General features: G+C 30.7%; 2 protein-coding genes and 1 non-coding gene across 3 annotated transcripts; all 3 read left to right on the top strand.

Annotated features, from left to right (window-relative positions):
• Positions 1-5,599: 5,599 nt before the first annotated feature.
• On the top strand, positions 5,600-7,549 carry LOC145611410 (uncharacterized). The gene has a single exon (XM_081666773.1). It carries the CDS (start codon positions 5,617-5,619, stop codon positions 7,543-7,545), a length of 1,929 nt encoding a protein of 642 aa, XP_081522899.1. The 5' UTR covers positions 5,600-5,616; the 3' UTR covers positions 7,546-7,549.
• A 2,364-nt stretch (positions 7,550-9,913) lies between these two features.
• Positions 9,914-9,984, top strand: TRNAG-GCC (transfer RNA glycine (anticodon GCC)). The gene has a single exon. It is a non-coding gene; the product is annotated as a tRNA-Gly (tRNA).
• Positions 9,985-10,820: 836 nt separating this feature from the next.
• Positions 10,821-11,672, top strand: LOC145636466 (F-box/FBD/LRR-repeat protein At1g13570-like). Its single transcript, XM_081688041.1, has one exon. It carries the CDS (start codon positions 10,821-10,823, stop codon positions 11,670-11,672), a length of 852 nt encoding a protein of 283 aa, XP_081544167.1.
• The last annotated feature ends 1,262 nt before the right edge of the window (positions 11,673-12,934 follow it).

Genomic DNA, 12,934 nt, shown 5'->3' with positions numbered 1-12,934 from the left:
CATATCATTTCCAATCCTCATTAATTAATTTGGGACTAATACAAGTAGTCTCACGGTATTAATAATTTGGAATGTTAATAGTAGTGCCGCTTTATTTAATTACAAAGAACTCTCGTATTATTTTTCGGTTGCATTGGTTTGTTTATCTTGAATGATTGCTATACTTTATTTTCTTTTCATTGACGTTTTCATGAGTTACAGGCTAGCAGATGACGTTGACAACATGAATTTGACGATGATAAGGCTGGTTTTTATAGTGGGAAAGATTTTGATATCAGAAAAGTTCATTCTTAACTATCCTGTTATTGTTAATTTTAAGCCTTTACATAATATGTTTATATTGTTTCCCAAATTTCCGTATTTTTATTATTGCTAGAGTTCAATGAGCAATTTAGGAATAGTTGGATTTGAATTAGAAAATAACTAATTAGTAGTTTTGTTTTGACTATGAGTTTTGTTTAGTTTGAATATAAAAGGGTATTTAGAATTATTATTGGTGTTAATTTTATGAACGTATGGTTTTCATGAACTTGTATTACATATATTTGCTAGATTTTGGTATTATTTTTCCTATCCGTAAATGAGTTTGGTTATTTCTCTATGCTTCATAGAAAATATGAATGGTTCGATTTAGCAATTATTTACCCATATAATTTGTTTGTGAAATCCTATGTCTAATGCCTTGAATGTTTGTAAATTGTACGAAGTAAGCCTAAGGTACATGTGAAACTATTTATAATTTATGTATTGAATTATGTTTTTATATTTCAAGTATGATATGAAACATGTGGTTTTCCACTAACGTGAACGTGTTAATTTTGGTTGCTTATGTGCTTGTTTCTATTTTCTAATTAAGCTTTATCAGGCAATATATTGATATAATTGACCCGACAGTATAGTTGATTCAATCGATTCCGGTATGTTTTTATTAAAGCGTGAAGTAATAGGTTTTCATATTTTTACCTTTTCATTCAATTATAGTATTATGTACCTACTTGAAATTTGATTATTGGAATAAATGTAAATTGAATACGATGTGCGGGCCTGAAGTTCCTTATATTTATAAAGAGTATTCACACTAGCTTGAATATATAAATGGCTCAAAACCCTTAAGGATAATACAAAGAAATGAGCATGATCTACAAAGCTAAAGCATATTGCTTAGATTTCCACTACATACTAACGTGATTCTACAAACACAATGTCATGTTTACCTTCTCTTTCTGAAAAATGTAGATGGATTGGTATATATTCTCGTACATATGGACTTGAAGTTCCTTAATTAATTAAATATATAGCAAAAAGTGTGTTATGAGTTCAAGTAATTAAACATGACATTGTGAGAAACTATACATAATCAACGTTTTATTATGCCCATAAATATAAGAGGTTTTGTTTTTTTTAAGATGAATGTAATTGGGCATGAGGAACATGATAAGTGTTCTTTAAGTATAATTTTATAATAGCATGTTTTTGCTAAAAGAAACACTTTACTTGATACATACATGACATTGCCAAAAGAATTTATGGCTTAAAAGTTGCAAGGATTTTAAAGGTTGTTGGATTGATTCATTCCATACCCCCATTTGCAAGGATTAGGGGGAGATTGTATGTAACCCTTGCATATAAATAATAAAATATATTGATGGTCAGTTTGATACATACAATAACTTAAATATCAACGATTTATTTAATAGAAGTGGCCACATGTTCATTAAATAATTTGAAATGATACCATCCTGAAGGTGGATATAAACAAATGACATTTATCATATACTAGTTGTAAATGCTCTAATTTAAAATTGATGTCCTAAGAGTACAACATCAATTGTTGATGAACCTATAGCACATCTGAAGCGTGATAAATCAATAGGTTCTAAAGATAATTAAGTATTTTTGAAAAGGAAAGGAGTCACTATTGACAATGACAAATTTGAGGAAGTGGTAAATATCATTATATTTCTAGAAGAAATCACTTTTAGTAAAGTTCATATGTTTGATTATATATAAAAGACTCCAGAAGAGTATGAAATATCCAACAAGATTAACATGTATCAAGTTTATAGTTTAAACTCCAGTAGAGTATGAGTAATTATTGGATAAAATATTAATCGATTGTCTTGCCAATTGTATAAAGAAACACATGTTGGTGTTCTAAAATCACATCACATTCATGGCCATGCATATAGTAAGTTTAATAAAGTGATCACTAGTGTTGAAAACTGACCAGAGTTCAAATTTAGAGAAGTGATTGGATGTGATAATTAAATTAGGTCATCCGGGTTTAATAATAATTACCCGTAATGGAAACCTGAAGTTTCATTTGATAATGTGCTGACGCTTTCTCAATGTTAAATATATAAAATGAATTGAATGGCAAGACGTAACATTGAGATTGGGTTACATTTGGATTGTGAGTTATAATAATTTGTATTGATGAAATTTCAAGATTTAATATGTTTTGATTTTTTTTTTTTTTTATATATATAAAGGAGTAATGGCTGACCAGAAGTTCACCAAAATAACTTATATATTATTGTCAACTATCAAGTGATTAGAAGCTCACCAAATATACTATTTAAGTCTTTAAAGATCCTGAAGATCATCACCAACTAGAATTACGAGCAAGTGATTTATGCTTGTATAACAATTTTTTTGATTGGGGCTATTATATGTCAGCACATATGAAATAGGAGAAGAAAGAAAAACGTACAACTGCACAACATATGTCTCCCCATTGACATTGATCTCCAGAAGAGAAAATATTATTGAAAATTTAATAATAAATACACATGAATTATAAAGTTAATGAATAAATAATTCTTCATTGAAATTGTTCTCCAGAAGAGATAAATTTTGATTGTGATCCTCCTAATGAAGTGAATTTTATTAATGCAAATTTGTCTACTAAGTTGGTATATAATAAGATGCCCCTATAAATGAGATATTTTACCAACTTAGGGGGAGAAGAACGAATTAGAAAAAGTTGGAAAAATTAATTAAAATAAATAAATAATAAATATGATCCCTATAATGGTAGTTTGAAAATTTATATATATGCCAACTTTTGTATATACATTATCAAGATATGTTGCACATTTATGATTTGATTTGTATTTAGTTATGACTCATGTTGCATAGCGTTGAAGATACATTTTGGTCATATTAATTATGTGTATACATTGAGATAAAATCTTGCCAATTGTACTTGAATCACTACACCTGAAGTGTAGGTTGTATATGATCGGTTCCAAAATAAAGATATGTTTAATAGATATGATATTTGGCAAGATAGTGCAGTTGACACTAATAGTGTAATAGTATACAAATATCATAGTGTATGAAATACCCTAAAAGTGGTATAGATATCTGAATTATTATAATAGATGGTCTATGATGTAAGAAAAAATTATGATGGTACCAATGAGAAATGTATTCAGATATCATAGTAAAATAGCATGCGGAAAGTAAGTTAAAGGAATTTTATGATACCGGTACATAATGAAACCGATGAATAACATGCATATGCATAATGGAATGAAATATGGATTTTTAAATCCACAAGTAAGGGATCTGAAATATATGTACATTTTGATGTCGACATAATGATAATGATCATAAGTTTATCATGGACCCGAAGTCCAATGAAATATGGATTTTTAAATCCACACTGTACAGTGTCTTGCATTATTTCAAGTCTTATATGCATATGTAGGAAGTTAGATGCATTACTCATTGTATAATTTGTTTATATGTTATAATGTTTTATATATCTCATATTGCATGGATTAATTTCATATAATGGTTGTGGTGTATGTGAATGTTCTTTCAAAGTATAGTAAGACATATTTACAACTTTGATGAAAAATTAGAAAGAGATATTTATATTCCAATGGGCTTATAATTGTAATGAAATTATTGATGACACTTATTTAATAACATGTTATGAATCATGTAAAAGGAGTTCCTGAAGAACTTATATACGACGTATTAAATGCCCAACCCTACAATTTTTATGTCTTGAATATTGCAATTGTTATCAAACTCTTGAAAAGTCTATGTGATTACATTATTGACATCTCAACCTGAAGTTTGAGCATATGAGAGTTAGTAAGATTTACTATTTGTTTTTACAAGAGAGCTATCATGTCAATCATGAAACATCTAAATAATATCAATGGAATACTTATGCACGAGAATGTTTTCTCATGGTCCAGAAGAATCATGATTAGCGTACATAATTACATATGTTATATTATAATTCATATGAGATTGAAGAATGACATTAATAATATCAAGTTTTGTCATCAAATTATTATTAATGAATGTTAAATCAAATAATGATCACCAATATTTATTACTAACGACTTCCAGAAGAAGTCATAACCGCATGAGTTTAACCTTTTTAATCAACTATTAAATAGAGATTTGGAATGGTGATATTGGAGATAAACACATATATGGTGAAATGAAGACACTTCACATGTTCGCGTGAAGACTTGAAGAATTGAAGATGCAACTTCAGCTTAGGAGAGTCGAAGATCAACAAGTGATATTTTACCAACTTATTAGAAGATATCCAACATATTGGATTCATTGTTACGACACTAGAAGATCTCAAGTTATGTATTCATCAGGGGGAGAAAATACGCGCTGCACTCTTTTTCCCTTGACCATGGTTTTGTCCCAAATTGGGTTTTCCTGGTAAGGTTTTTAATGAGGCAGCATCTCGAGCGTATTACGAAGAATGATGTACTCTTTTTCCTTCACTATGTTTTTATCCCACAGGGTTTTTCGTAGTAAGGTTAATGAGGCACAATCTTTGATAATGGACATCCAAGGGGGAGTGTTATGAAATATTTGTGGATATCCATTATCCTCCTTTGTGTCATTCCGGAACAATCTAGATATAGGGTTTATATTCTTATCCAATCAAACCCTAATATATTGTATGTATATATACACCTTATCATATGGAATAATATATACAGATTTATTCTCTATCAATCTCTCTTATATTTCTCTCTATTTTCATAAAATCATCAACCATTATTCAATTTAATTGCTTGGTAGATTACTAAAATTAATAAAGAGCCAAATACCATCAAACCTAGAGGCCTCAATTCAAATATCTGAGTTAGGTTTAGGTAGCTTGAGTCGGATATATTTCAAAATTGAGTTATATGCTAAATTATTGTGTCATATGAATCGAAATCTGCATTGAGTTTTTTTAGATCAATTCAAGTCAGTCAGATCAAATTTTAACACCTTATTCAACCCCATATAACTAGGACCTTTTTTATAATAATATACCAGAGTAACATCAAAACAATTAAAATAAATAAAGTCAGGCTTATTTGGGGCACTTAATCACATGATTAAAATAATATGAAATACATACTTAAAAAATTTATAATCTACTGCAAAATTCTAGGGGTATGTGCTTTGCCTTGTTTATTGCTTCCTTGCTTCCGTTACCCACTTGCACAACGTACCAAATCCCATGTTCTAATTTAATTTTTTATTATGAGCTTCTTAGTTCTATAAATAGATGCCAAATCACATAAATTACACCAAATTCATTACTTTAAACTTTCATTTTTCAACAATTCAATCATGATAAACTTTAAAAATCTTGTTCCTCTCATTTATGTCATACTATTGGTAAACACATATTATTTCCAACTAGTAGAGTCATGCCATGCTATAGACAAAGCAGCATTACTTGATTTCAAACACAAAATCACTGACGACCCGTCCCAGCTCCTCGGCACTTGGGTGTCCAAAACCGACTGCTGCACCGCGTGGGAGGGTGTCGATTGCAACCCCGCCAACGGACGAGTAGTAAACGTGTCTCGGTCCGGCCTCCAATCTGGTGACGACTTTATATTGGACACTTCCATGTCAGGTACACTCTCCCCTTTACTTGGTAACCTTGCCTACCTTCAACTCCTTGACCTTAGTAACCTTAAAGAGTTGACCGGTCCTATACCACCTCAACTAGGTAAATTGTCTCATTTGACACATCTTTATCTTAACCTTAACAAGCTTAATGGTTCACTACCCTCTTCTTTAGGTGGTTTACATAAGTTAAAGGCGCTATATTTAGGCCAAAATAGCCTCTCTGGTGCCATACCAAGCTCGATTTTTCGATCATTGACATCAATTTTGGAATTAAGTTTTGGAGAAAATGTATTATCTGGTCCAATACCATCTTCAATTGTTAATATGATTCAACTTATTAGGCTAGATCTTCATAAAAACGAACTCTCCGGTAGGATCCCTTCTGATATTGGCAAATTAAAGAGACTAACAAATTTGGATTTGTCCATGAATCAAATTGGAGGTAACATACCTTATTCTATAGGTAAACTAGCCCAATTACGCGATTTGTCCCTAGACTACAACAAACTCACCGGACCAATCCCTTCTTCAATAGGCCAGCTTATTTCATTGCGTGTATTAGGCCTTGCTAACAATAAATTATCCGGTGTTTTACCAAAAACCATAGGTAATCTCCCAAACATCCAACATATAACCTTAGAGAACAACATGATCACTGGCCGTCTACCACCAAGTCTAGGACATCTTACTACATTAATCAACATGTTATTTTCAAACAACTGGTTTGTCGGTCCAATACCGAGAAGTTTTGGCAATCTAAAGAGCCTAATGGCCTTAGATTTGTCGAAAAATCAACTTGTTAGCCCTGTTCCGCATCAACTTACCAAAGTTAAGGATTTGCAAATACTTGATTTGTCTTACAATCCACTTGGTCTAGTAAACGTACCAACTTGGCTGTCCAAAATTAATCTGTTTCGGCTAATGTTAGCCAAGACGGGGCTCAAAGGCGAGCTACCCTCGTGGTTGTCCTCCTCCTCGATAGGTTACCTCGATTTATCGAGCAACAAACTCACCGGGAAGTTGCCAACATGGATAGGAAACATGACACAGTTATGGTTCCTAAACATATCTTATAACGGATTCTATTCAACCATTCCACAAGAATTCAAGAATCTTTTATTACTCTCAGATCTTGATCTTCACTCAAACAAGTTCTCAGGTCCCTTGGATCTTATTTTCGATAAAAATGTGGATGAGCCACGAGGGCATTACAACTCTATTGACGTGTCTAGTAACATGTTCACGGGTCCAATTGATAAAAATGTTGGTAACAAGCTCGCTATGGACTCGATCACTTCCTTGATCTTGTCAAATAATCAATTGGGAGGATCGATACCAAACTCGATAGGGAACTTGACACAATTGCAAGTATTGGAATTGGTACGCGACGGGCTATCAGGACCAATCCCAGAAGAAATTGGAAAAGCTAAGGAATTGAAGACAATCAAGTTGTCTAGGAATTACTTGAATGGGAGTATTCCAGAAAAAGTGATAAATTTGGAAAACTTATCAATATTTGAAGTGTTGAGAAATAAATTGAGTGGCGAAATTCCAGCACATAAGGCTAATTTCCCTGCTTCAGCATTTTTTGGTAATCCTGGTCTTTGTGGTGTGCCACTCCCTCCTTGTAACCTTTCATAGACGTTATTTATACTTTTAAATTGATTTAAATTTTATTTTTGATTCATTTTGTAATCTAATCTATAACTGTATCTGCAAACTGCAATTGTAATTGTAATATTGGTTATTTAATCAGCAAAATTAATAAATGATTATTTATTTTGTAATACTTTAAAACTTTGTGTGTTGATAATGTAGTGCGATTGATTAAAGACTAAAATAACAAAGTTTGAATAAAGTGGTATATTTCCAAAGGTAAAACTGTCGATCAAATAAGCAAATAATGGAATGATCCGAGCAAAACAGATAAGCTTAATCCTTCCAACATACCAATCAACGCACTCACCCCTTCACAGTTCACACAACATAAATAAATAAATTAATTAATTAATTAAATATATAAAATAAAAATTTTGCTCGATCTACTTCATCTATACTGCTTTAATAATGGACTATGCTGCAACAATCACTGTCGAATAATCTACTCAAATACTGTTATGTGTTTAAACTTGATGAGTTGAATTCCACTACATATTCTACTAAAGATAGAATAATATACTCCCTACCTCTCATAGTTAGATACTTATTACATTTAACACGGTATTCAACGCACAATTTTTTTTTTTTTTTTTTTTTTTAACACTAAAGCACAACTTTAACAATCAACATCTTTGATTAGAAATTAACCAAAATTTATAAAAAAAAAATTAAAAAAATGTTTATATTATAAAGCTACACATTGAAATCTGTATATCTAACGATATCTTACATGACCATTTTTTTTTTTCATATATTAATGAAAATATGCGGTCAAAATTATAAGTTCGACCATGAAAATAGAAAGTCACTTAATTTTAGAACAAAGGAAGTAAAAAAAAATATAATTAGTTTAATAGATGGTGAGTCAATGCCTATGTACTATGTTTATAATTAATTATAAATATCTAGTGTATAAGTTAAATTATGAATAGATTAGGTCCCGTGCCATGCACGATTAATTTCAGTATTATTGTCAACAAAAAGTATGAACTAAATTATCGAAATATTTATCAAAATGAAACATATTCATGAAAAATCGATTAGCTAAATATGTATTTTAAAGTTAAACAATTGAGCATATGATTATTTTTTTGTATTTGTATGTATGTGGTAATGTAATAGTGTTATTTTTCTTATTAACTAAATGAAAAATTTTAAAGCTATGTACTAACCCTGTGAATAAATTTTCTTTTTGCACACAAGTAAGATCACCCTATTATTTCATTCAAAATCATCCAACCTAAAATAATATTATTCAAATCATTATTCCAATAACATCTTATTTCTTATTCAACTTTTCTCCTACTATCAACTCTAATTCAAATATCAATGTATTTGAAATTATATTTTGGTACTATATATACATTATATAATAATTAATAGTTATCAATCAATAAGTTATACATTTATTTATTGATATTTTTACATAGATATTGATTATCAAGATAAGTTTCTTGACAAAAATAAGTAATAAAAATCTTATGTTGATAATCTATATGATATTTTTTTCCTAAAAAAATTATTGTTTATTTATTCTTTCTATAATTAAATATCTAGATGATAATTAATTTTTTTTCCTATGTACTATGTTTATAATTAATTATAAATATCTAGTGTATAAGTTAAATTATGAATATTGTAAGTTAGTCAAAGATTGCTTGGGTTTAGACATAGATAAAATATTTGATTACCTTAGGTTTCTTAAACAAGTTGAGTCAAAGTTCCATAATATGTGGTGTGTTTAGTGTATGGCAGTAGCGTAAATGCTCAACACAGGAGGATGGAGACAGACATTAGTACATTACAGTGCAATTAAGCTACGTACATTATTGGATGTATTTTCCCCTAAATTAGGATATTAACATTAAATTAATCGATCTTATTCACTTGATAAGAACAAAAATAAAATTGATCTTTTTCGTATGGGCTGACGTAACCACTCTTCACCCACTTGGGTAGTTACTTCCACATCAGCCAAACCCATTAGATTAAAAAAAGTTCTGACAAATTAGAGAGAAAATAAAATAAAATGGCTTGATTATTATTCACCAATAGGTTGAGTATTTATACAAACCTAATATCATACAATTACAATTTTCCTAAAAGAAATACTAGCATAACCATAAGTCCTAAAAATATATTCTCTAAATAATATCTTAACATAAAATAAATCTAAATATATTATTATTTTAATTAATAAGATCAATATATATTTTCCGATATCTTATATCTCTAACATGTTCACATTTCATTAAAAAAAAAAAGTTTCAACTTAACAAATCATCTCGTATAAGTAGGTTAACTTATGGTTTTTGATATATTATTAAATAGACAGAAAATAATCAAAAACGCACCAGTGGTCTAGTGGTAGAATAGTACCCTGCCACGGTACAGACCCGGGTTCAATTCCCGGCTGGTGCATTAATATTGTTTTTCGTATTTTTATTAACCTTTTATTTTCACATTATAAAGTTTTTATCGAACCCAATTAAGTTTACATCAACAGCTTCTTCGATCGACCATCAGCAAATCTGTTCGTCTTTCACAATATCAAGGTACTTCTTAATTCATACAAGTACATTATTAGTTTCTTGTAAAATATTAAATTATATACTTAGTAATTTTTTATTTTTTATTTTTTATTTTTATCTTAGCTTGTTACTACCATATGCGCCGTGTTTGTTTTCACATATTCTTGAATTAGGGCTATAGGAGATGATCTCAAAACCTAGGTCTTATTTTGGGAATTGAGATCTTTCTATGAAGTTCAAAACACCAATTTCATAATATAATATATTACTTAAGAATTCGATCTCAAATTCAATTATTTGTTACCTTGTTCGATTAGGCTCTTATTTTAGTCCTATACACGGCTACACCGGACATGCTCCTAAAAGGTTATGAATTTATACATATTTTTTTATTTTAACGGAGTAATTTAATTAAATTTCTTAGAGGGCAGAGCATTATTGTTTAACACGTTGATTAGATTACTTAGGAAACCGGCTTAGCATCCTATCAATATTGCCGTGAATGTATATGCTAAAAAACCACGTTTTGTAGGATTGTTTTGTAATTATATTAGTTCGCATTATGCAAATTCATTGATTATCTATTGTGTTTCCGTGGTGTACTGTTGTTCGTACATCTTTGGTGTTTAGGTAGATGTAGATTAAATTTCAGCCCGCAGTTGATCACTTTATTTGTTTAGCATTAATGTGTACTTATCGTTGTTTTGTAAATGCGTTTCAGACAACATGTTATCGGAAAAGACGAGGAAGTCAGTTGAGAATCCACACCATGACAAGTTAAGTAGTCTTCCTGACAATTTAATTGAAACTATCTTAATGTATATGTCAATCAAAGAAGCAGCAAAGACTAGTATCTTATCTAGACAATGGCGGTATAAGTGGACTACGATTCCAGTTCTTAATTTCAATCTTGAAAGCCTCAATATTCCTGTAACAGCGATTGATGATCAATCTGGTGTCGATAAATATAACCATATCATCAACACTGTTCTAAAACAACATTCTGGTAATGTTCAAAAGTTCAAAATGACCATTATCAACAAAAAACGTCGTAATGATGATTTACAAGTGCCTGATGAATTTATAAGATGGATACAGGAATTAATCTTGGAGGGTTACGATCTCAAAATTTCATATAATTTGCCACCTTTCATATTTTCTTGTAAATCACTTGAAGTTTTACGCCTTGAATGTTGCATTTTTACGTCTCCTCTATCTATGATCGCGTTACCCAAGCTCAAGACCCTTGACTTGAGAAATGCCACTTTTCGTCCCAGTTGTTTGGAGTCGCATATATCTCAATGCCCTTTACTTGAAAATTTGCGTCTATATGATGTTGAAGGGATTGTAGATTTAACACTCGATGCTCCAATGCTCAAGTCATGCATTTTGAAAGGAGCATTCGAGTCCATTCACCTCAAGAACGCTACTTTACTCTCTTTCCTATACCTTTGTCCTTACGGCATTTTTGGAAGATATTTGGATTATTTTCGACCATTGGATTATTTTCAATCGTTTTTTCAATTGAAAGCGTTGAGAGAATTGGAGGTCCATAGCGAATCAATACAGGTACCTTAGACTCTAACAAATATTCTTACCTTTGTATCAATAACCATTTTCGAGTTATGTATTTGATGATGCAGTATATTTTGTCAAGAATTTATTTGCAGGAAACTGCCCTGAAGCACGGGTTAAGAACTTACCTGAACTACAAGAGTTAACGGTATATGAATTTTCTCCTGGAGATTTAAGTATGGTGTCCAGTCTGTTTAGCCTGATTAGAAGTTGCTCAAACCTTCAATATCTCGAAATTCATGTAAGTTGAAGAGTGATTTTCGTCGTTTTACCAAGTCATTGAAAGAAAAGTTATTAGTTTCTCATGATCATTCATTTTTCTTAGGTGAAGGATTCTATTTCCAGTATCTTGCCTTCTTTAGAAAACTTCTTGAAGGCTATGGGAGACACTCCGAAATGCTTCCAACACGTAAAATCGATACATCTTGTAGGGATCTATGGAACAATGTACGAGATGGAATTATTAAAATTTCTACTCATCAACTCCCCTTCTTTAGGAAAGATGATTGTAAAGTCCATACATAAAGATACTTGCAAAGAACACACCACATTGTTGAAGGATTTGCTGAGTTTCAATCGAGCTTCATGCACAGTACAAATTATACTTCTTAGCCGACAGGTAAATTGAATTGATCAATTTTATTTATTTATTTTTTTTCCTGATGATTTAGCGTGTTTTTTTTTTTTTTTCTTCTTCTGATGATTTAGGCAAAATTGGCTTCAATAGCATAAACTTTAAACAAGGTGCCCGGACCTTAACTAGTAGGTGTAGTAGCACCAGAAACTTTTTATTTGGGTGCAATAAATGAAATCCGGCATTTGAGATTCTGTCAAAGATAGGGAATCTGTAATTTTTTTTTTTAAAAAAAAAAAAGAAAAAAATTGTGCCATTTTTTAGTTCAAATTTGCCCCTTAAGGTCCTGATTGACTTCAAAACCTTAACCAAAGTGTTTTAGCAAATCGATGCCTTCATGCCTTTTGGTACATTTTTTATAAATTTGATCTTAAATTTTATTGAGATAAAAATGACACTTGGAACCTGAACATATCAATTTTCTCACATGCCAATCGAGGCACGTCAAGGCGATTTTGATGTACTAAAATGGTATTAAATATTCTACATCTTCGACTAAATCTCTAATAATATTGGGTTTCATTTGTGATATTTTGTGCACTTGATGGTGAAGAAGTTTTGCTTGCTGCAACTACTAGTTGAATTTCTTGTTTATTAAAAAGTTGTGATGTTAAGGCCAAGTTTGCCTTTA

The sequence above is a fragment of the Chenopodium album genome, chromosome 1 (genome assembly GCF_948465745.1).
Source record: "Chenopodium album chromosome 1, dcCheAlbu1.1, whole genome shotgun sequence".
NCBI classification, from domain to species: Eukaryota; Viridiplantae; Streptophyta; class Magnoliopsida; order Caryophyllales; family Amaranthaceae; genus Chenopodium; species Chenopodium album.
Note: the sequence above shows the minus strand (reverse complement) of the source record. Positions and strands in the feature narration are given on the sequence as shown.

Coding starts and splice junctions, on each gene's coding strand:
- LOC145611410 (XM_081666773.1), top strand. CDS start 5,617: ATGATAAACTTTAAAAATCTTGTTCCTCTCATTTATGTCATACTATTG.
- LOC145636466 (XM_081688041.1), top strand. CDS start 10,821: ATGTTATCGGAAAAGACGAGGAAGTCAGTTGAGAATCCACACCATGAC.